This window comes from Callithrix jacchus, chromosome 1, assembly GCF_049354715.1.
Source record: "Callithrix jacchus isolate 240 chromosome 1, calJac240_pri, whole genome shotgun sequence".
Classification (NCBI taxonomy): domain Eukaryota; kingdom Metazoa; phylum Chordata; class Mammalia; order Primates; family Cebidae; genus Callithrix; species Callithrix jacchus.
In genome coordinates, this window is record NC_133502.1 from 193,934,060 (window position 1) to 193,957,395 (window position 23,336).

Sequence of the window (23,336 nt, forward strand, 5' to 3'; positions counted from 1 at the left end):
AGCCTCCCAAAGTGCTGGGATTACAGGCGTGAGCCACCATGCCCGGCCTTAACTCTTCTTTAACATCTGCCTGGTACTTTATATTACATGATTAAAATAAATTCTTTAATACATGTTGATTTTTCTATCTGTATAAAGTAATAATTCTATTTTTCTGAAAATTATCTTTTAACAATTAAAAGCTAAAAAGAATAAAATAGGAAACACTAATATAACAATAGGAGTATTTCTGCTGATGTGACTGTACAAGTGTGCCCAATATTTCCAGCAAGAACTGACTTGTAAATGTATAATGGCAGAAGTAACTTAGGCACATGGAATAAACCATTCACTCATATTTTTTGTGTCATCTAGGGATGAGAATGAATGTGAAAATATTATTAAGAATTAAAACATTTAAAGAAAAAAAGACAAAAATTTATGTAATGAAGTGAAATTAATAAATGGAAAAACATGTAACTGGATGAGGAGAGCAAATATTTAAAATATAAATATTGTTATAATTAGGATATTATAAACAATGTCTAAATAATTCTAACTTTAATCTAGAAGAAATAACAAAAGAAAAACTAAGAGAAGACTATTGGAGAGATAATAATGTGAAATTAAACAATTCAAACTTAAAGTTTTGGAGCTTGAAATTATTCTGAGCCTTGAGAGGAACGTGGCTATGTGGCCTGAGTCATGTAATATGCAGCTGCAACATCTACTTCTCTGATTATAGATCAACTTTCTTCCTCATTCTTGTACTATAGAAAATTAAGGGCCAGACACGGTGGCTCATGCCTGTAATCCCAGCACTTTGGGAGGCCGAGGTGGGTGGATCATGAGGTCAAGAGATCAAGACCATCCTGGTCAACATGGTGAAAACCCATCTCTACTAAAAATACAAAAAATTAGCTGGGCATGGTGGCGTGTGCCTGTAATCCCAGCTACTCAGGAGGCTGAGGGAGGAGAATTGCCTGAACCCAGGAGGCGGAGGTTGCGGTGAGCCGAGATCACGCCATTGCACTCCAGTCTGGGTAACAAGAGCAAAACTCCGTCTCGGAAAAAAAAAAAAAAGAAAATTAGGAAGACCAAACAGCACCTAATAAGAGATAAGACCCTTCAGATCACTACCTCTTCTCAGGGAGTAATAAACTTTCTTGGAATACAGCATTCTATAATCAATCAAATCAGTATAATGAATGCACTGGTTTTGTAGGGAAAATGCTGTAATCTTGCTAAAATTTCTCTGTCTCTGCCTATATAAGGGAAACCTTAACTTCACTGCTTTGGAACTCTAACCCCATTCATCTGCAGTCAGTGTTTCCTGGGTGGCTACACTCCAGCTTTGTGCTCAAATAAACTCTATATTTAATCATGTGTTCCAATCTCATTATTTAACGTTAACACTAATATTACCATATTTTTACATAAAGCAATATTATATTGACCTGAGAACAGAAATCAATCAATGAAAACAAAGAGAGGAAGCTCCTCCAAGAGCTTATAGAATTATTGAAGGATCTGATTTTCAGTATCCAGAGCCTGACATAGGTAGCTTAGGCAAAAAGAGACTTCTGGGAGAGATTTCCACTGTACCTTACCTAACTGAAGAAAGCTGTTTAACAAAGTCAAGACCTTGGCAGCAGGAGACCCTGTCTACCCTCTGTTTTCTGCCCTCAGGGCTCTCCCATAAACCCAGCAGTAAAAAACCCTCCAGGATGGTTCCCTGGCTCTGTCTTCTCTTGTCAAATGTCAAATGTCTATGAGAGAGACAGATTTGTAAGATGCACCACCTAGGAAAGAAAAAAACTCTGCCAATAAAACTGATACCTATGAAGGTAAGACCCATACTGATTTTTCTGAGATTTCAATCTCTGACACATAATGAACAATGAGTGGGACTCCTTGGTTGATAAATATATGTTAAAAGGTGGTGTACAGTGTTACGGTGAAAAGATTTGTTTTTGGCCAATAAACATATAAAAAACTTTCAATATCACTAATTAGGGAGACACAAATCAAAAGCACAATGAGATACTACCTCACGGTCATTAGGATGGTTACTATTAAAAAAAACATACAGCAAATTGGAACCCTTAAACAATGCTGGGAATGCAAAATGGTGGGACTGCCACGGAAAACAGTATGGTGGTTCCTCAAAAAAACAAAATTAGATCCAGAAATTTCACTTCTAGGAATATACCCAAAAGAACTAAAAGCAAGGTCTTGAAGATGTATTTTTCCCCCAATTTCACAGCAGCATTATTCACAACAGCCAAAAAGCGGAAGCAACACAAATGTCCATCAGCAGAGCGGATGAATGGATGAACAAAATGTGATATGTAAACACAATGGGATAGTACTCAGCCTTAAAAAAAAAGAAAATTCTGACACATGGTAGAACATGTATGGACCTCGAGAACCATCGGCTAAGTCAAATAGGCCCGTCACAAAAGGACAGATACTGTATGATCCCACTTGTACTTCCAGACTGAAGATTATTGTAAGCTGAAGATATTTTGAGATCTAGCAGATGCAAAAAGAAGCCATTTAGGAGATTCTCTTATCTGGCTAAAGGCAGAGCCTTCTAAGAATGAAGCTGTCATAAATCCTCTCTTCAGGAGAGCTTCAGTCCCAGCCAGGACCACTTGCAATGGGACGAGAAACTGTATAAGCAAACATTATCACCAAGTGTCATTCCTTCCATTTATTCTCCTAAAAGGCCATTTATCTTTCCCATGGAAACCCTTTCTCCCCCAACCCTTTCCCCTATAAACCTGGCGTATAAATCCCTATCTCTACTTCTTCAGGGAGCTTCTCATTTAAATGCTCCTCCCCACACATAAGTAAATAAATCTTGACTTTTTTCCTGTTAATCTGTCTGTTGTTTGGTCACTTTTTTCCCCCTGTTAATCTGTTAATTTACTCATTTGCAGCTCCCACACACCACTGGACCTGAACCGGCAGAAGAAAAGCTTTCCCTTCCAGAACATTTATATATGATATCCACAGTAGTCAAATTCATAACGACATTAAGAATGGAGGTTTCGGGCTGGGTGCGGTGGCTAACGCCTGTAATCCCAGCACATTGGGAGGCCGAGGCGGGTGGATCACGAGGTCAAGAGATCGAGACCATCCTGGTCAACATGGTGAAACCCCATCTCTACTAAAAATACAAAAAATTAGCTGGGCATGGTGGCGCGTGCCTGTAATCCCAGCACTTCGGGAGGCTGGGGTGGGCAGATCACTTGAGGTAAGGAGTTTGAGACCAGCCTGGCCAACATGGTGAAACCCTGTCTCTACTAAAAATACAAAATTAGCTAGGTGGTGGTCCCAGCTACTCAGGAAGCTGAGGTGTAACAATCGCTTGAACCCAGAAGGTGGAGGTTTCACTGAGCTGAGATGGTGCCACAGCTCTCCAACCTGGGCAACAGAGCAAAACTCCCTCAAAAAATAAATAAATAAAAATAAGTAGCCGGGTGCGGTGGCTCAAGCCTGTAATCCCAGCACTTTGGGAGGCTGAGGTGGGTGGATCACTAGGTCAAGAGATCGAGACCTCCTGGTCAACATGGTGAAACCCCATCTCTACCAAAAATACAAAAAGTTAGCTGGGCACAGTGGCATGTGAGTGTAATCCCAGCTACTCAGGAGGCTGAGGCAGGAGAATTGCCTGAACCCAGGAGGCGGAGGTTGCGGTGAGCTGAGATCGCGCCATTGCACTCCAGCCTGGGTAACAAGAGCGAAACTCCCATCTCAAAAAAAAAAAAGTAACTTGATAAACAAAAGGTAACATGTTTTATAGGGTCTTATTTTTAAAAAAGGTAATAGCCTAAAACAATTGCCACGGAAATTAGATCCAAAGATGTTTGATTTTCCTATAAGAACTAAAAATAACATCTTTACATATATCTCTGAGTTGGCTTTCAGAAGCCTGGACCCTCACCAAATGCAACCTGCTGGCTCATAGACCTTTGAAAAGAGAATTGAGGACTGAACTTTGACCACCATTCTTTTTTTTGGTGGGGGGATGGAGTCTCGCTCTGTTGCCCAGGCTGGAGTGCAGTGGTGCAATCTCTGTTCACTGCAACCTCCACCTCAGCCCCTACACCCCCTGTCAAGTAGCTGGAATTACAGGTACACACCATCATGCCTGGCTAATTTTTGTATTTTTTTTTAGTAGAGACGGAGTTTCACCATGTTGGCCAGGCTGGTCTCAAACTCCTGACCTTGTGATCCACCTGCCTTGGCCTCCCAAAGTGCTAAAATCACAGGTGTGAGCGACTGCGTCCAGCTGACCACCATTCTTTGTTTTAAAATTTTTCCTGAGAGGGCCAGGTGTAGTGGCTCAGGGCTGTAATCCCAGCACTTTGGGAGACCGAGGTGGGTGGATCATCTGAGGTCAGGAATCTGAGATCAGCCTGGGCAACATGACAAAACCCTGTCTCTATGAAAAATACAAAAATTAGCTGGGCCTGGCAGCATGTGTCTGTAGTTTTAGTTACTTGGGAGGCTGAGGTGCGATGATCACTTGAGCCTGGAAGGTGGAAGTTGCATGAGCCAAGATTATACCACTCCACTCCAGAGCCTGGGTAAAATAAATAAATAAACACATGTTAAAGATGTTATTTACCTGGTTAGTGAGGAAACTGAGACGGTGTTACAATCAGTTCAAGGGAGACTCCAAAATAAGATCAAGAATATTGAAATGAATATGCAAAAGGTGGTAAAATTGGCTTCCAGTGGGGAAAGAAGCCAATTAAATAGGTCAAAATGCACGTGTCTAGATATAGGAATTATGCTGCAATGCCATCACCAATCCTCCAAAATAGCTCAAAACAGTGAAAGACTAGAGATAACCTGGAAGGGTTGTGATCTGAACAATGCAGTGTTCCACTGAAGTATTTTTTTCTTTTTCCACTTAGGATAGGACAGAATCTGTCATTCGCCAGCTTATTCATCCCAGGCCATACTAGATTCAAGTTTGAGTTCTATGGACAGATTAAAATTTACAGGGCTATTTCATTACAAAATTCTAAAACATAAATTGACAATGATGGTGTCTAAAAAGAGAACAACTGACTAATCTCACTTACTAATATCAATGCAATGGTACTGTTAAGACAGTTCACTGGGAACTTGGAGCTAAGATGGCTCCAGCATCTTGAGTTCCTACCTAAGCCAACCAAAACCCAATTCAGTGTAAACAGCGAAATGAAACTTAAGCTTAACCAATCAGAAACTGCCAACTAATCTCTAACTAGGGACTTCCTACTTTTTTATTTTTTTTTGAGACGGAGTTTCGCTCTTGTTACCCAGGCTGGAGTGCAATGGCACGATCTCGGGTCACTGCAACCTCCGCCTCCTGGGTTCAAGCAATTCTCCTGCCTCAGCCTCCCGAGTAGCTGGGGCTACAGGTGCGTGCCACCATGCCCAGCTAATTTTTGTATTTTTAGTAGAGATGGGGTTTTACCTTGTTGACCAGGATGGTCTCGATCTCTTGACCTCGTGATCCACCCACCTTGGCCTCCCAAAGTGCTGGGATTATAGGCATGAGCCACTGTGCCCAGCCTGGGGCTTCCCACTTTAACCCATCAAATATGTTTTCTTTGTCTTGTTTCTGTGAATACTTGATCAGATTCCTCTGTTGCCCCCTTTCCAACCCACCCGCAGTGGAGCACTGAACTACTTGTGGTCTGGTGTTGCCTGGTTCATGAACCAATGAATGCTCAAACTAATTCAAATTTTAATGTGTCTAAATTTGTATTTTAACAGCATCCAGCAGCACGTGAAAATAATAATGGAGTATAAATAAATGAGAAATACTAGTAATGCAAAGAGAGTTCAACATGAGCAAATCAAGTCACCATATATAATAAAACTTACCAAATTAATAAGACAAAAGAGGGAAAAAAGAAACACCTCACAAAATAATTTCCCCAAAGGAAAAAATACGTAAAGATGCCAGGCGTGGTGGCTTAAGCCTCCCAGAACTTTGGGAGGCTGAGGTGGGCGGATCACCTGAGGTTGGGAGTTTGAGACCAGCTTGGCCAACATGGAGAAACCCCATCTCTACTAAAAATACAAAATTAGCTGAGCGTGGTGGCACATGCCTGTAATCCCAGCTGCTCGGGAGACTGAGGCAGGAGAATCACCTGAACCTTGAAGGCAGAGGTTGCGGTGAGCCGAGATCGCACCATTGCACTCCAGACTGGGCAACAAGAGCAAAACTCCTTCTCAAAAAAAAAAGTAATTATTACATATTTTATTAAAATATGTAAATATTATGAATTATATTATTATCCTCAATAATCTGAAATTCAGAAAAAGGTATTGTAACAATACCTTTGTCATGATCTGGCTCACTGCAGCCTTGAGCTCCTTGGGTCAAGTGACCCTCATGTCTCAGTCTCCTGAGTAGCTGGTACTACATGTGTGAGATACCAAGCCTGGCTAATTAAAAAATAAATTGTTTTTTGTAGAAGTGGGGGTTGGTGTTGAACTCCTAGGCTCAAGTGAGCCTCCTGCTGTGCTGTGCTGGGACTTAACCCTCGTTCTAGGCCAAGAGGAAAATTGGGCAAGACGGTGAAGAAGTCATATTTTGTCTTAGTAAGAGAAGCCTCTGAAAACAAAGGAGTTTAGCTCTTAATAGGCAGAGTTTGTCCACTTCTTCAGGCTCAGGGGATTAAGGAAAATCAGTGACTTAAGATTTTAGGGGCCTCAATCCAGATAACTCTAACAAAATATGGGGGTGTTGGCTGGGTGCAGTGGCTCATGCCTGTAATCTCAGCACTTTGGGATGCCAAGGTGGGTGGATCACTTGAGGTCAGGAGTTTGAGACCAGCCTGGCTAACACAGAGAAACCCCATCTCTACTACAAAAAAATCCTACCTGGGCATGGTGGCACATGCCTTTAATCACAGCTACTTGGGAGGCTGAGACACGAGAATCTCTTGAACCTGGGAAGCAAAGGTTGCAGTGAGCTGACATTACGCTACTGCACTCCAGCCTGGGCAACAGAGTGAGACTCTGTCTCAGAAAAACTTAAAAAATGAAAAAGCCCGGACTTTTCTCCACCAGTCCAGTGACCCCCAATGGTTGAGCAGCACTAGAACCCCAAATTTCTGGGGGGCAGACCCAGCTTCCAGTTTGTTTATTAAGTTCCATGCACTTAATTCTTGTTCTGCTTGATTTTGGGTCCGCAGCATCATGAACTCATGTGTTTCTCAACCAGTGTTCTGGACATCTGGCTCAGTGCAGGGCTGTGGTTTCAAAGCTATTCAAGCAATGACACCAGAAGCCTGTACCCCAGAATACCTGTCATAGGCTGTCCTGTTGATCTCGGAGACAGTGCCTTCCTTCTTGTTGAGGATGAAGCACTTTGGCCTGTAGCTGGTTGCTGGGTGAGGTGCCTCACATCTGTAACCCCAGGGATTTCAGAAAAGCATCAGAGTAAAACAACCATCTGTGATAACAAACTTAAAATGGCTGTGAAGAGCTCTTTTAATTCCTCAAATATTCATTGCTCTATGTTCCCCTCTCCTTGTATAACTCCTACTGCCAGGCTGTTGGCCTTTCTACTTCCATCCTCTCCCTGGCATTCCCATCTTAGTAAATGACTCTACAAGTACTTCAGCTCCCATTCAAAGACCTTGGATTACCTTTGGGTCCTCTGTCTTACTCAGCAGCCCATCCTACACCAACTCCTATAAATGCATCTCTCTCTGCCTCTACACACACACACACACACACACACACACACCCTGCACATACTTATTTACAAACAATTATTTTTAAAAATCTCTCTTCTGAGGTTCCAGCTTTAAAATTTTTCTTTTCTTTTCTTTTCCCTCCCTCCTTTCCTCTTTTGTTTCCAGCTTTCTTCTTTTATTTTCTTTCTCTCCTTCCCTTCCCTCTCTCCCTCCCTTCCTTCCTTCCTTCACTTTCTTCCTTCCTTTCTCCCACCCTCCCTCTCTCTCTCTTTCTCTCTTTTTAAATTTCTTTTTCTTTCTTTCTCAGAGTCTCTGTTTGTCACCCCAGGCTGGAGTACAGTGGCGGGATCTTGGCTAACGTCAATCTCTGTCTCCTGGTTTCAAGTGATTCTCCTGCCTCAGCCTCCTGAGAAGCTGGGACTACAGGAATGTGCCACCGCACCCAGTTATTTATTTATTTATTTTGTATTTTTAGTAGAGACAGAGTTTCACTATGTTGGCCAGGCTGGTCTCAAACTCCCGACCTCAAATAATCTGCCCGTCTTGGCCTCCAAGGTGCTGGGATTACAGGCGTGAGCCACCACCCCTGGCCTCCTCCTCTTCTGCTTTTTTTGAGACAGGGTCTTACTCTGTTACCCAGGCTAGGGTGCAGTGGTGTGATCTTGGCTTACTGCAGCCTTGATCTCCCAGGCTCAGGATGTCCTTTCACCTCAGCCTCCTTGACTGGCTGGGACCACAGGCATGCTCCATCATGCTCAGCTAATTCGTGTATGTTTTTGTAGAGACAGGGTCTTGCTATGTTGCCCAGGCTGGTCTTGGACTCCTGGGCTCCAGCGATCCTCCCACCTTGGCCTCCCAAAGTGTTGGGATTACAGGGATGAGCCACCACACTGGGTCACAGCTTTCTTTTTAGAGCTCACCACAGTTTGAGTGGTTACTTGGAATTTTTAGGTAGCAAAAATTACAACAATATATTTGTAAATTAGAGAGAATTGTGAAATGTATTTGAAATTTTAACTTTAATATTTTATTTAAAATACCTGTAGTGAATGAAAAACATCAAAGTAATTACTTCTAAAATATGGGGCTTCATTTGGGTTAAAACACAAGAACAATGAACATGATCAAAATTCTTCAAAGCGCTTGCTTGGAATGATACAGAGAAGATTAGCGAATAAAAAATATATATATATTTGGGGTAAAGATGGGGTCTCACTATGTTGCCCAGGCTGGTTTCAAATTCCTCAGCTAAAGCAATCCTCCTGTCTTGGCCTCCCCAAGTGCTAAGATTACAGGTGTGAGTCACCACCACGCCTGGCCAAGATGCTAATTTTATGAAAAAAAAAAAATCTAAATACTAAACTGTGCAAATGTATTTAATCATTCTAATAGTACAGATGAGTTAACCCACGACGTGTCATCCCAGGTGCTGCAGTGTCACGCTGAATTTCATGTTCTAAAGAAACATCCTTGGCTGGAGAAACGCACTTGCGTATCACGGCAGGACCCAGTGTCTCAGATTTAGTCTGGCAGCTTTGAATTTTGAAATCCTCTTTGGAGCTTCTTCTGACACAGCATCTTTTCTCTCTGGGCAGGTAGGTGACACCTGAAGAACAGAGGCGTGTTGGGGTGTCAGAGATGGAGGTAAGAATTCTTTTTCTCCCGCAATCCCAGGAAACGCCTCTCCTGTTTCTGGTGAGGGTGAGAGCTCTGGCTGAGGACTTCCTCATTCTTCTTTCTCCTCCAAAGAGGATTTTGCGGTCTCTGCAAATGGCTGCTTCACAGCCGGGGTTCATCAAAATGCAAACCACGGCTTGTCATGGCCAGTGGCTGGCATCTCTCCAGTGCCACTCCATGCAAGAGTTCTTCCGTATCCCGGTCTCATGATGAATTCTGAGCGCCGTGCTTCTCGTTTGCAGGGTTCACAAATATTCCGTAAATATGTCAGTGTTCCCATAACTGGATGACCCAGGACAAACTGACCATCTCCAGGGTTCTAGTCCTTGGACTTCACATCATTTTCAGAACCTAAGGATTTGGGTTTTGAATGAGGTTTTTGCGCAATCCAGGGTTTTCTCTTTAATTCAGATTTGTTTTGAACATGTCCTCTTACCTCAACAAGATCTCCAGCCCCACTGTTCCATCCCTGCAGATCTGCTGTGAATGCAACTTTAGATTTAGTTTCTCCTGGTTTTTGTAAAGTCATCTAGTGCTTTCCTCACGCACTCCTTCCTATGCTCCGCTAGCCCTGCTGCTTGCTTTGCAGAGCACTGAACAAAACCAGTTGTCCCCGAGGAGAACAGTGATTTTGTTGGTATCCATAAGCCTTCCTGGTATGAAGGCAAGAGGCCCAATTGGCACCATGACCTTGTAAGACAGTCTATTGGGGAAGGTTCGGAGTTGCTCTTGGAGGGTGTTATAGTTTCCCCTACCTTTTGCCAGTGTGTGATTTCATCTTGGCACCTAGAGATTATCCTTTCCTGTTCCCCCTGGAGCCTCACAATCTGTTGGGGGTACAGCTGCTTGGAGGCAGCCAAGGAGGCTGCCTGGTTGGGCACACAATGGGGCTCCATGGCTCCTGGTTTTGCATGTGTGCTGCGGTCATCACTGCTCAGGCTGCTGTGCCCCCAGGCATGCCTCGCCCAACTTCCTCCAGCTGGGTCCTCATAAGATTCCTTCTCCAACCAGTGCTTCCAACTCCTCATTCCCATCAAAAGATAAATCATTCTGGAGGTAGATGGGGGTGATATAGGATGACAATGTGGCTATATTCAGTGCCAAAGAACTGCATACCAAAAATTGGTTTAAATGCTAAATTTTAGGTTATGTTTATTTTACCACATTAAAAAAAAATTAGCTGGGCATAGTGGCTCACATCTGTAGTCCCAGAACTTTGGGAGGCTGAGCCAGGAGGATAGCTTTTAGCTCAGGCATTTGAGACCAGCCTGGGCAACACGGTGAGACCCTATCTCTACCAAAAAACTCCATAAAATTAGCTGGCCTGTAATCCCAGCATCTCTGGAGGTGGAGGTGAAGATTGCTTGAGCCTAGGAGTTCAAGGCCTCAGGGTACTGTGATCACACAACTGCACTCCAGCCTGGGCAACAGAGCAAGATACAGTCTCCAAAATAGTAATAGTGAGAACAAATAATAATTAATCAGTTCCAGTTGGGATAATTATCACAAGAACTTTGCTGTTATGGCTGTGATTTTTTTGGAGCAACTTCTCATGGTTCTAACTAAACCCAAATCCAAAGCAAAATTCATTTGAACATCCATGCTCACATTAGCATTATTCACAAAAACCAAAAGGTAGAAGCAATCCAAACGTCCACGGACAGATGAATGGATCAACAAAATGTGTCTCTCCACGCAATTCGGCCTTACAAAGGAAATTCCAACACATGCTACAACATGGAGGAACCTTGAAGACTTTATATATACCAAGGGTACCCACCCCCACCTCACTGTATTCCTATGTTGAGATCCCAACCCCCAAGATGTTTGTATTAGGATATGAAATTATTAGATTCAAAGTTTGAATTCCTGACCTCAGGTGATCCACCCACCTTGGCCTCCCAAAGTGCTGAGATTGCAGGCGTGAACCACCGTGCCTGACCCGTACTGTATTCTTATAATAAAGTAAGCGCAGAAAAGAAAATGTTATTACCCATAATCATAAGGAAGATAAAATCTATTCAGTATTCTTTAGGTAGAAATGGATTACCCTAAGGAAGGTGGAGGAAGAGGAGAGGGTTGATCTCACAGTCTCAGGGGTGTAAGAAGCAGAAGAAAATCTCTGTATAAAGTGGACCCATGAAGTTCAAATTTCTGTTGTTCAGGGTTAGCAGTACACAAGGGACACCTGATTAGCTAAAGGTTGGCTGGATATGGTGGCTGACACCTATAATCCCAGCACTATGGGAGGCTGAGGTGGGCAGATCACTTGAGACCAGGAGTTCGAAACCAGCCTGGGAAACATGGTGAAACCCCGTCTCTACTAAAAATATAAAATTAGCTAGGCATGGTGGCATGTGCCTGTAATCCCAGCTACTCAGGAGGCTGAGGCACAAATGACTTGCACCTGGAAGATGGAGGTTGCAGTGAGCCGAAATGGTGCTACTTTACTCCACCTTGGGTGACAGAGTGAGACTGTCTCAAACAAGCAAGCAACAAACAAAACCAGATTAGCTAAAGGTTGACCTTTCAGTGACAAACTAAACAGAAACAGTCTCGGAGACTGTGGACAGGAGAAGCCGCAGGCACAGATGCAGTTAAAACCCTTGATAAATGCCCTGGCAAAAACAAGTGTTAGGCTGAGCGTGATGGCTTCTGTCTGTAATCCTAACACTTTCGGAGGCCAAGGCAGGAGGATTGCTTGAGGCCAGGGGGTTCAAGGCTGCAGTGAGCTATGATCAAAGCACTGCACTCCTGCCTGGGTGACAGAAACTCTGCCTCTTAAAACAAAACAAGCGCCGGGCGCGGTGGCTCACACCTGTAATCCCAGCACTTTGGGAGGCGGAGGCGGGCGGATCACGAGGTCAAGAGATCGAGACCTTCCTTGCCATGATGAGACCCCGTCTCTACTAAAAATACAAAAATTAGCCGGGTGTGGTGGCACACGCCTGTAGTCCCAGCTACTGGGGAGGCTGAGGTGGAAGAATCGCTTGAACCCAGGAGGCAGAGGTTGCAGTGAGCTGAGATTGTGCCACTGCACTCCAGCCTGGTGATAGAGCAAGACTCCGTCTCAAAAACAAAACAAAACAAAACACAACTCAAACCCAAACCAAAACCCAGCATAGTTCATGAGAGAGGAGGAACAAGGCAGGCCTACTCACCTGGGGCAGTCGGGGCAGGATGCCCAGGAAGGGTCTCTGAAGTGAGCACCTGGAGGAAGGGGGTTAGTTCTGAGGGACTGGGATTCATCCTGGCTTTGGGATCATGGGCAAAGGTCCTGTGGTGACAAGAAGGCTGGTGGCAGCCTGGCTTAGCACCATGTGAGAGCAGAGGGGAGGAAAGGCACTAGGTAAGCATGCCTTCAGATGACAAATGAGGGAGACAGGGACTGTGGGATCCTGACACGAGAGGAAACAAAAGGAGATGGAGAGGATGGGTGACCAGAGGGACCACTGGACCACCGAGGGTGGGGACTTGCTAAGATCAGAGCCACGTGCAGGAGAATGAGGCGCAACCTTGAACAGGCCTCCCAGCGCAGCTGGTCCAGCCATCAGTGACCACAACCACACGCATGATTGCAAGTGGAACCGAAACCACCCAGGCAACCCATAGACCTGGGGAACTAATCAAGTCTTGCTTTAAACGACTGCATTACGGGTGGCTTGTCCTGTAGCAGTGGATCACTGAAACTGAGTCTCAAATATCTATCAGGTCAAGTGTGTGGTGAGTGGCTCACACCTGTAATCCCAACATTTTAGGAAGCTGAGACAGGAGGAGCCCTTGAGCACAGGAATTTGAGACCAGCCTGGGCAACATGGCAAGACCTTGTCTCTACAAAAACTAAAAAAAGTTAGTTGGGTGTGGTGGCAGGTGCATGTATTCCCAGCTACTTGGGAGGCTGGGACAGGAGAGTTGTTTGAGCCCAGGAGTTTGAGGCTGCAGTGAGCTGTGATTGCTCATGAAACCTTGCCTCAAAGATATCTACAAACTAGGCAGGAGTACTGAATGGCTCCTGTCTCCCCCAAGACCCTTGCAGACTTTGAGTCTGTCACAGAGCTCACCAATCTTCTCTTGGTCTAGAATTATCTAAAAAGAGTTGAGTGCAGCCAGAGAGGATGGAATACACAGTATTATTCAACCCCATCAAACTGCTGTGCCCTACAGATGATCCTTGGGTCCAGGTGTGGGTGGGCTGAGGAGCTGCCTAGGGCTAGGAGAAGGCAGAGTTCAGAATGCATGACCTCCATCTAACTCCAGATGCTCCAGGGTCTGAGACCATCTCCATCAGGGTCTGGAAGGCCCTTTCCCAGAACACATAGTCAACCCTGGAGACAACCTTTCCCTGTGAGTGGGGCAAGGGTCCTGGGGCAGTGAAGGCTGTGAAACAAAGTTCGGACCAGAGTGTCTCTATGGTTGATGGGTGGGTCTGGGCTTATTTGTTCTCTCAGTGTGACTGTGTGCACTTACCTGTAAGTGCAACTGGAAACACCTATCCTCTGAGCTTAAAAGGATCAGAAAGCTCTGACAGAGTCAGTGGTAGGGCTGGTTCAGGGGCTGAGGTAGTGCTGGTGCGCACAGGTGGGACCTTCTCCTGCCCTAATTCCCAAAGACTGGTGCTCTGGGAAGGGTCTGGGAGGCATATTTCTCTTTCACAAATACATGCACGACACATGAATGAGCTACTGGATGAGGGAAGAAATGAATGAATGAGTGAACAAAGCTTCCTTTCTCCTCTCCAGGAATTAGCACTCACTGATTAGTTCCCCACTGCCCACCAGCCTGTGCAGAGAAGGGAGGAACAACAAGTCACAGCTGTTGCATCTGTGACTAGACAGTGGTCAAGATGCCCTGTGTCTGCAAAGGCCCTCCCCAGCCCTCACCTGGACAGTGGACCTGTTGGCCAGAGGGGCAGCGGGAAGAAGGGTGGGGCTCCCGGAGTCACCAAGCTGGCTGAAACAGGTGCGTTCTGCACCTCGCCAGGTAGCGAATGGATGTGGGCAGCTCGACACTGAGCAGGGGGCTCATCTGAGTTTGCTCTATCAAGTGTTTGTGAGTAACCGGTCCCAGTGCACACCCAGCTGCTCAGTGCCACCTTGCTCGCCCAGGGCTACTTCAGGCCCGGTCACAGGCCTGCACAGGTTCCAGGGAGGAGACAACTCCAGTTTTTGGTGAGAGTGAACATGTGGGATGAGAGACTTTAAGTCCAAATTTCCCCTTCGATTTTTAAAAACTATTTCAGACAGTATGTAAACACATATTTAGTGAATTTGTTATTTTTATTCTTGCTTATTGTTTGAGGCAGGTCTCCCTCTGTTGGACAGGCTGGAGGGCAGCAGTGAGATCTTGGCTTGGTGCCGCCTCAACTTCCCAGGCTCACGTGATCCTCCCACCTTAGCCCCCCGACAAGTAGTTGGGACTGCAGGTGCCTGGCCACCATGCCCAGCTAATTTTTAAATATTTTTTTGTAGAGATGGGTTTTTGCCATGTTTCTCAGGCTGGACTCAAACTTCTGAGCTCAAGTAATCCCCCCACCTTGGCCGCCCAAAGTGCTGGGATTACAGGTGTGAGACACTGCATCTGGCCTCCAGATTTCTCTTTTGTAAGGACACCAGTTGTACTGACCAGGCCCCACCTCTATGGCCTCATTTAACCTTCATTAGTTCCTTAAAGGTCCCATCTCCAAATATAGGCACATAGGGGGTTAGGGCTCCAACCTATGGATTTGGGGGATGCAATTCAGTCCATCACAGCACCAAAGTGTGGGCCAGAAGCGGGTGGGGAAGGCGCCAGGGCCCTGGGACTTCTTTCCCAAACGTGAGTCACTCTGCTTGGTTCTAGGAGGGAGAGGAGCATGGGCTCAAAGCAGTGCTGGAGCATGGAAGGGGCAGAGAGTCCCAGCCCGCTCTGGGCCCCCAGTGTCTTCTGCTGTCCAAAGCAGGTGTTTTTACCCACCAAGGATGTGTCTTCCCTTCCTGGCTTACCAAGCATTTAAGCATAGACAGAAAATTAATTTTTCTGGGGCTCAGCTTCCTCAGGGGAAAGCTGAGGTCATGCCCCCTGAGGGACCCTAACCCGAAGGCCTTCAGGGCACTGGCCCGAGTGTCTGCAGCAGGTGCTTCCTCCATGAATGCTTCCACATGACAAAATCAGGGCCACAAATGCTGCCCCCAGGCTGTTCCGGTAACTGACGCTGCAAACCCAAGGAAGTCTGGGATGGCAGTGGCCAGGAACGGGGCATGCCACAGCCCCCACTCTCAGAGCGAGGAGGAGGATGCTGGGCCAGCCTTGGGGAGCCCAGGCACCGTGGCCACAGGAGGCAGAGCTCTGTGGGTCTGCACCATGTCCTGCACGCCTGTCCTGCTCATGCTACTTGTCTACTGCACAGGTGAGGAACCCCCAGAGCCCGAAGACCCCAGCCCATTCCTTCACCCGGCCCTGTGCCCACGGCCCACAAGCTTCTTTGTCACCAGGTTGTGGTCCTCAGCCGGTGCTGCATCAGCCGCCGGCCATGTCCTCGGCACTTGGAACCACAGTCCGCCTCACCTGCACCCTAAGGAATGACTATGACATCAGTGTGTACAGCATCTACTGGTACCAGCAGAGGCTGGGCCACCCTCCGAGGTTCCTGCTGAGATACTTCTCACAGTCAGACAAGAGCCAGGGCCCCCAGGTCCCCCCTCGCTTCTCTGGATCCAAAGATGTTGCCAGGAACAGGGGGTATCTGAGCATCTCTGAGCTTCAGCCTGAGGATGAGGCCATGTATTACTGTGCTATGGGGGCCCGGAGCTTGGAGAAAGAGGAGAGGGAGAGGAATAGGGAGGAAGAAAAGGAACCCACTGCAACCGGGACACATGTCCTTTGAACTGAAGACAGCCATTGACTTCAGTTCTCCAAGGGGCATGCATCCCCTTGGAGAGGATGTCATGGAAGAGGCTGGAGCCACGGCGGGGAAGTGCCGAGGAGGCTGAACTACTCAGCTTCTCCCGGTCCTGCAGTGTTGCTGTAAACCCCCATCAGAGGCTGCATTAGAGAATTAAAGCTGCTTGTGACTTTTTGCTGAGTTTGGCCTGACTGTGGTATGATCTTGTAATACTAGCCTCAGGCAAAGGCCCAGGGCACCGGGAGACTGGCCGATCACAATCTGTTCAGCTGAGGCACTGTGGTGAGTGCTCGCTGGAACCCCTATTCTTGCGGGCCATGGGAGGCAAGGGGCTGACTAAAACACCTTGGAGAGGCATCCCTGACAAGGACAGGAACCTCTAGTTTCCTCTGATTCTGCCCAGGAGTTACAGGGTAAACAAGCTTGGAAAGCACCTGGCCTGGGCCTCTGAGGAGAACAGGAGCCGGGTGACAGGCCTAGAGTGGGCTCTCCACCTTCCTTCTACTGACATTTTGGGCTGGACAGTCCTTGGCTATGGGGCTGTCCTGTGCATTGTCACATGGTGAGTGGCATCTGTGGCCTCTACCTACTAGATGCCCCCTACCCAGTTGTGACAAACAAAAACGTCTCTGGACATTGCCCAATGTCCCCAGGTTGCAAACTCAGCCTGACTGTGAACCACTGGTCTAGATGAGCAAGTAAATGCATTAACTTCTTTGCACAAGAGAGTGGCAGGTGCTGGCAAATGTGTTTTTTTCTTCCTTTTGAAAGAGACAAAGTCTTGCTCTGTAGTCCAGGCTGGAGTGTGGTGGTGCATTCATATCTCACTGCAGCCTCTCACTCCTGGGCTCAAGCGATTCTCATGTATCAGCATCCTGAGCAGCTGAGAAGACAGGTGTGTACCACCATGCTCAGCTCTTTATTAAATTTTGTTTTTGGAGAGATAAATGTCTCACTATGCTTCCCAAGCTGATCTCAAACTCATGAGCTCAAGTGATCCTTCTGCTTGGGCCTCCTAAAGTGCTGGGATTAGAGGTGTGAGCCACAGCACCCAACCCATTTTCTATAAAGAGCCAGATGGTAAATATTTTTGGCTTTGCAGGCTATGCGATCTCTGTCACAATTGCTCAGTTTTGTCCTTGTAGCAAGAAAGCAGTCACAGACAATATGCGAACAAACAGGTGTGGCTGTGTTTCTATTAAAATGTATTTAAAGAAACAGGTGGGGCTGCACTGGGCTGCGTATGGCACTCAGGCTGTAGTGTGCTGAGCCCTGCTCAGGAGCACTCCAGCTCCTGTCTTCAGGTTTTAAGTAACTCATGACTGGTGGAATGATCAGAGTCTCTCTTAACTACTCCTGCCTGTGACCCCAGGCAGGAGCTTTAGGACCCATGGAGAGACCTAGAGGAATAAAGGACGTGGTCTCACTGAGACCGTGTTGGACTGGCTGGGCAAAGTAGAAACGGGGAGCTTCCTGTAGCCCTGGCCCACAGTAGGGCCCCCTGAGCCTGTGGGTATAAAGTCTGAGTGTGTTTTGCAGAAAAGGACTCTCTACATTGGGTGCCCACACAACCTGTAGACATGCCTCACTCAGAGAGGTGCCAGGCAAGGCAAACCACCTCCCTTGTGACCTCACACTCTACTTGGCTTAGAACATGCATTCGACACAGCTAAAAAGATCCTGATGCATCTCCCCAGAGAGGTGAACGCATGTCAATATCAGCCTTCCATGTGTGGTCACGAGTCCTCTCCTGTTAAACAGTGGTCTCTAGCACTTTGAGGTCAGGAGTTCAGGACCAGCCTGACCAACATGGTGAAATTGTCTCTACTGAAAATACAAAATTAGCCAGGTGTGGTGGCACATGCCTGTAATCCCAGCTACTCGCAAGACTGAGGCAGGAGAATCACCTGAACCCAGGAGGCAGAGGTTGCAGTGAGCTCAGATCATGCCACTGCATTCCAGCCTGGGTGACAGAATGAGACTCAATCTCAAAGAAAAAAAAAGAAAAAGAAAAGAAAAGAAAGAGTGATCTCGGCATCTGCTTCCCCAAATGCACTGGATTCTTCCCACATCAGACTTTTACCCCTGGGCCAGGCCCACATTTTAAAACATTACTATTTATTTATTTATTATTCTATTTTAGAGACAGGATCTTGCTATGCTGCCCAGGCTGGACTGCTGTGGCTAGGTTCAATCATGACGTTCTACAGCCTACTTGGGCGCGAGCGATCCTCTCACCTCAGCCTCCTGAGTGACCGGACTACACGTGTGAGTCACGGCACCTGGTCTAGGCCCACCGTTTTAAAGGCCAGCTAGATGGTTCCAGAGGAACTCTGCCTTCTGCTTATAACCTGTCCCTCTTTTGTTTTCATCCTTCATGATTCTGGAATTCCATACTACAACAAGAAATCTAGAAAGCAGGGAGCTGAGTTGGACTCCTCTGTCATCCCATGCCCCTGCCCCATCAGCTCAATGGAAGATGTGACCTGGAACTCAGGCTTCAGGCCAGACTGAGCATGAGTCTTAGCTCTGGAGGAATCACTTGAAATTGAAGCCAACATTTCCAATGTTGTATGTAAAAGGAATAATCACAGAACTGATTAACATATATAAAAAGTTTTTATCTGGCCCTGCGTGGTGGCTCACGCCTATAATCACAGCACTTTGGGAGATCGAGGCGGGTGGACCACCTGAGGTCAGGAGTTCGAGATCAGCCTGGGCAACACGGTCAAACCCTGTCTCTACTAAAAATACAAAAATTAGCCGGGCATAATGGTGGGCGCCTGTAATTCCAGCTACTCGGGAGGCTGAAGCAGGAGAGGTTGCAGTGAGCTGAGATCGCACTACTGCACTCCAGCCTGGGTGACAGAGTGAGACTCTGTCTCAAAAAAGAAAAAAAAAAAAGTTTTTATCCATCATAAGTACTGAACAAAATAGTAGTATTATGATTTCCCCATCAGTCACCTGCCTGGCCTTTTTTTCTTGTCAAATTCCTTCCTTTAGTCTGAGTCGTTGTTCACCCTGACCATTATCTGGTCTCCTTCCCATCTATCCTCCTGCTGCATGCAGCCTGTACCCACCACTCCTCATCTCTGTTGCTCCTAGGTCCAGCCTTGCCTGCACTCCTTCTCTCTAACCCTTTATTGTCTCCCACACTCTAAGGAACATATGCAAGCCACATCTGTAATTTCCAACTTTCTAGTGGCTACATTATTTCTAAAAAGTAAAAACAAATAGGTAAAATGATTTTTAATGCTATATTTTATTTAACACAATATATCCCCAATATTACCAATTCAACCTATAATCAATATAAAAATTAGTTACTAGATAATTTAAACTTGTTTTTCTTTTTTTAATTCAGTCTTCAAAATCTGATATGTACTTTATACTCATATCTCAGATAATTGGACCAGCCAAGTGGTCTAGAGCTGCATGTGGCCTGTGAAGAGATAGCGTGGGTTGAAGGGTTGCAATTCAGCCTCCTTCCCATGACACAGCCTTTGAAGGCTGGCTCAGGCTCGGTCCCAAGTTCCTCTTGTGCACCTTCTGCCTGTCTGTTTCAAGCCAACTGCAATTGATCAAACACCCGAGTCTCTTAGTTGCTTGCAAATATTTGCCCAAACTGTTTTCTGCCAGGACTTCCTGTCCCTTTGTGGTAGCCTCCAGCTGGCTGCACTGACTCAGGGCTCCACAACTGTCTTAAATCTCACTCCTTGGGCAAGACTCCCCTGAGCTCTTCATGCAGTTATCAACTTCCTCCACTGTGCAAACAGCAGGTTTTCCTAACTATATTTAGCATCTGCTGCACAGTTCAAAATTTATTTAGCAAAGCTTCCTCCCCTACTAATCTGCAGGTTCTCAGTGGGCAGGATCTACTCAACCCACTGATGTGCCTGATAAACACTTGGCAATTAGAGAGTTGAATGAACAAATGAATGAATGAATGTGTAACTGAATGAATTATCGGGTTCCAAATACCCTGCCATTCTGGGATCCCATCAGGTGGCTGGGGTCACAATCTTAGAGAATTGTCATTCCCTAAGAAGGGAGAACCAGCCCAGACCTTCTCTGTCACATTAATGACTGGCCACATTTCCTCTCCTTTCTCTCTTTCTCCCCCTCACCCCCTTCCTGCGTGACAGTAATGATAAAATCTACCTGGTCAACCCAACTAAAACTTTCGGCCTCATCCCCATCCCTCCCTCACCTTCTGACTAGGGCCACAGTCACCCTGTGGGTTCTTCCTCTCGAACTCCTCTCACTTATTTCCTCCTCCGTAACCCTGAGACCAGGCCCTATCCCCCCTGGCCTGCTCTGCTGCCTTCTGGCTCTTTGTTGAACCCAAGACCAGGGATGTCCTTCTAAAGAGTCAGTTCCTTCCATCCGGCCTCCTTTTCACAATCTCTATCAACCCCAGGAAACAACCCAAGCGCTCACTGTGACACATAAGGATATCTGCACTCTGGATGCAAACGATCTTACCCAACTTTCCACTCCCACTTCATGTGCTCAAGTCCACTCTTTGTGGTATATTTTGTCATCCCCACTAAGCCATTTAAAGTGCCCAATTATCACCCCAAATTCCCTCTCTCTTCTTGGACTATGATATGCTTTCATTGCCCCCAGCAGGACCCCATTCTCCACTCACACACCCAGGTTACAGTCGCCCCCTTCCCTGGCCCCTTTGGAAGGAGCTGCTCAGGCCTTTGCTCCCAGAGCCCTCTGCATTCCCCGCTCCCTGCGGCCTCCTTAACGTGGACAGTCATCATATTTCCCATGCGTCCCACGTGTCCTCCTAGGAATGCAGAAGTCCTCTGTGGAAAGGCTGTTTATTAATATTAGTTACTTTGGTCTGGGCACAGTGGCTTACGCCTATAATCCCAGCACTTTGGGAGTCTGAGGCAGGTGGATCACTTGAGGCCAGAAGTTCAAGACCAGCCTAGCCAACATGGTGAAACCCCGTTTCTACTAAAAATACAAAATTTAGCTGGGCGTGGTGGCATACACCTGTACTCCCAGCTACTTGGGAAGCTGAGGCACAAGACTCACTTGAACCTGGGAGGTGGAGGTTGCAGTGAGCCAAGATCACACCATGGAACTCCAGTTGGGGTGACACAACAAGACTTTGTCTCAAAAAAAAAAACAATCAGTTACCTTGAGACAGAACAGGGGTGTGGCCATGGATGCTGTGGACCAATAGTGACCAGGCTCTCTGGTGACTCCACTCACAGGACTCCCACTGAAAGACTCCAAGGTGGCCAGTGAGCAGACAGGCCCACTGTAGGTCTGTCTCAGGGTCTGCACAGGGGGTACCCACAGTGGAGCCTGTATTTGCTGCTGGGACTCATTGTCAGATCTACTCTTGTGGGGAATATCAGGTGCTCATAATACCAGTTCCCCCAGGGCTAGACTTGTCAGAGCCTCTAGCAGGGGTGACTGCAAAAGATCCAGAGAGAAGAGGGGAGGCTTCTGTCTCACTTCCCCTGGGGTCTAGAGCACCGTGTATGCATCCCTGAGTCAGTGGAGGCAACTTTAGATACAGCGAAGCAGTTGGGGATCCTGGCACCCTGATTGCTTCTCTGAGTCTGACTTAAAACTCATGAGCTATCTCCTGGCTTGTGCTGGTATCCACGTTATCACATAGTCCCAACACTGAGGCCACTGCTCAGGGTGTGGGAGAGTCTGGCAGATGCTCCCAGGGATGCAGAGAAGGAGGTAACTGAGTCAGCACATGCTGGGAGAGGGAACCTGCAGACACAGACACTCGTGGGTGCTGGGGTGGGACTGGGATTATGTGTCTTGATGGTCAGAACCACAGGAGCTAACAATCTAAGAAGGTAACCCTGGACACCTGAAGCCTGTACTCACCTGTGCAGTGAGAGTGGAGTACGAGGGGGAGAGGGGTCCAGGCCATGGTAAACACTGCCTCCGAGGCTGCAGAGGGCTGGTGGTTCTGGCTTCTTTTATCTTTTTATCTTCTCCACTGTCCTGAAAAGGGAGGGGCTGTTTACACAAATTTGTTTTGCCTACTAGTGATTTCTGCTCCACCCTGAGAATTGGTTGAGATCTGACCTTGGTCTGAGGTGTGAGACCCAGAGTTGGCGCCATGGGAGAGATGAGGGAGGAATTAGCTGCTGGTACCTTCCACAGGCCAGTGAGCAGAAGGCTTTGCCTAGCCTGGGAGCACACAGCTGCAGCCTGAAGACAAGGCTATTATTGTAACATACAGAATGATGTCACTATGCTCTAGACCCAAGGGGAAGTGAGACAGAAGCCTCCCCTCTTCTCTCTGGATCTTTTGCAGTCACCCCTGCTAGAGGCTCTGACAAGTCTAGCCCAGGGATGACTTGTATTGTGAGCACCTGATATTCCCCAAAAGAGTACATCTGACAATGTATGCTCTCTTTTTCAGTTCAACTTACAGGATGATCCATGGGTTTTTCTTTCTCACCTCATTGATGCTTCTGCAGGCAGAAATCCCTTGCTCAGAGATGAAAACTTCTCAGTAGAGATGTTGGAGCAATCAAGAGACTGATGCCAGCCATGCCTCACTCAAAGTCCAGGAGTGACTCACGGTGCTGGCTGGGGCTTCAGTTTGGGTTTTTATGACACAATGTTCATATGCAGAAATGAATTGTGTTATATACACTAGTCATGAACCGTCAAATATTACAAAATAAAAGCAATACCATTTATAATAGCACCAATAGGACATGCTTAAGGACAAATAGCAAAACAGAAAGTCTTGTAACCTGAAAACTGCAAAAAGCATAAGATAAAGAAGTGTTAAATAGATACTATAGGCTGGGAGCAGTGGCTCATGCCTGTAATCCCAGCACTTTGGGAGGCCGAGGCAGGTGGATCATGAGATCGAGACCATCCTGGTCAACATGGTGAAACCCTGTCTCTACTAAAAATACAAAAAAAAAAAATTAGCTGGGCATGGTGGCGCATGCCTGTAGTCCCAGCTACTCAGGAGGCTGAGGCAGGAGAATTGCCTGAACCCAGGAGGCGGAGGTTGTGGTGAGCCGAGATAGCGCCATTGCACTCCAGCCTGGGTAACAAGAGCGAAACTCCGT

General features: G+C 46.7%; 2 protein-coding genes across 3 annotated transcripts in view; one reads left to right on the forward strand and one right to left on the reverse strand.

Annotated features, from left to right (window-relative positions):
• The window catches only part of TOP3B (DNA topoisomerase III beta), a 49,066-nt gene extending 26,644 nt beyond the window's left edge, over positions 1 to 22,422 (reverse strand). For both annotated transcript variants that reach the window (XM_035252093.3, XM_078335974.1), the window contains exons 1-2: positions 22,330 to 22,422; positions 22,126 to 22,245 (exon numbers count right to left, since the gene is read on the reverse strand). The gene's annotated coding sequence lies outside the window, so the exon portion shown is untranslated. The remainder of the gene's footprint in view (positions 1 to 22,125; positions 22,246 to 22,329) is intronic.
• On the forward strand, positions 15,544 to 16,435 carry LOC100403617 (immunoglobulin iota chain). The gene is given in 2 exon segments (XM_078335984.1): positions 15,544 to 15,823; positions 15,825 to 16,435. Coding segments are annotated over 2 exon segments (648 nt in total). The 5' UTR covers positions 15,544 to 15,587; the 3' UTR covers positions 16,237 to 16,435.
• Positions 22,423 to 23,336: the final 914 nt, after the last annotated feature.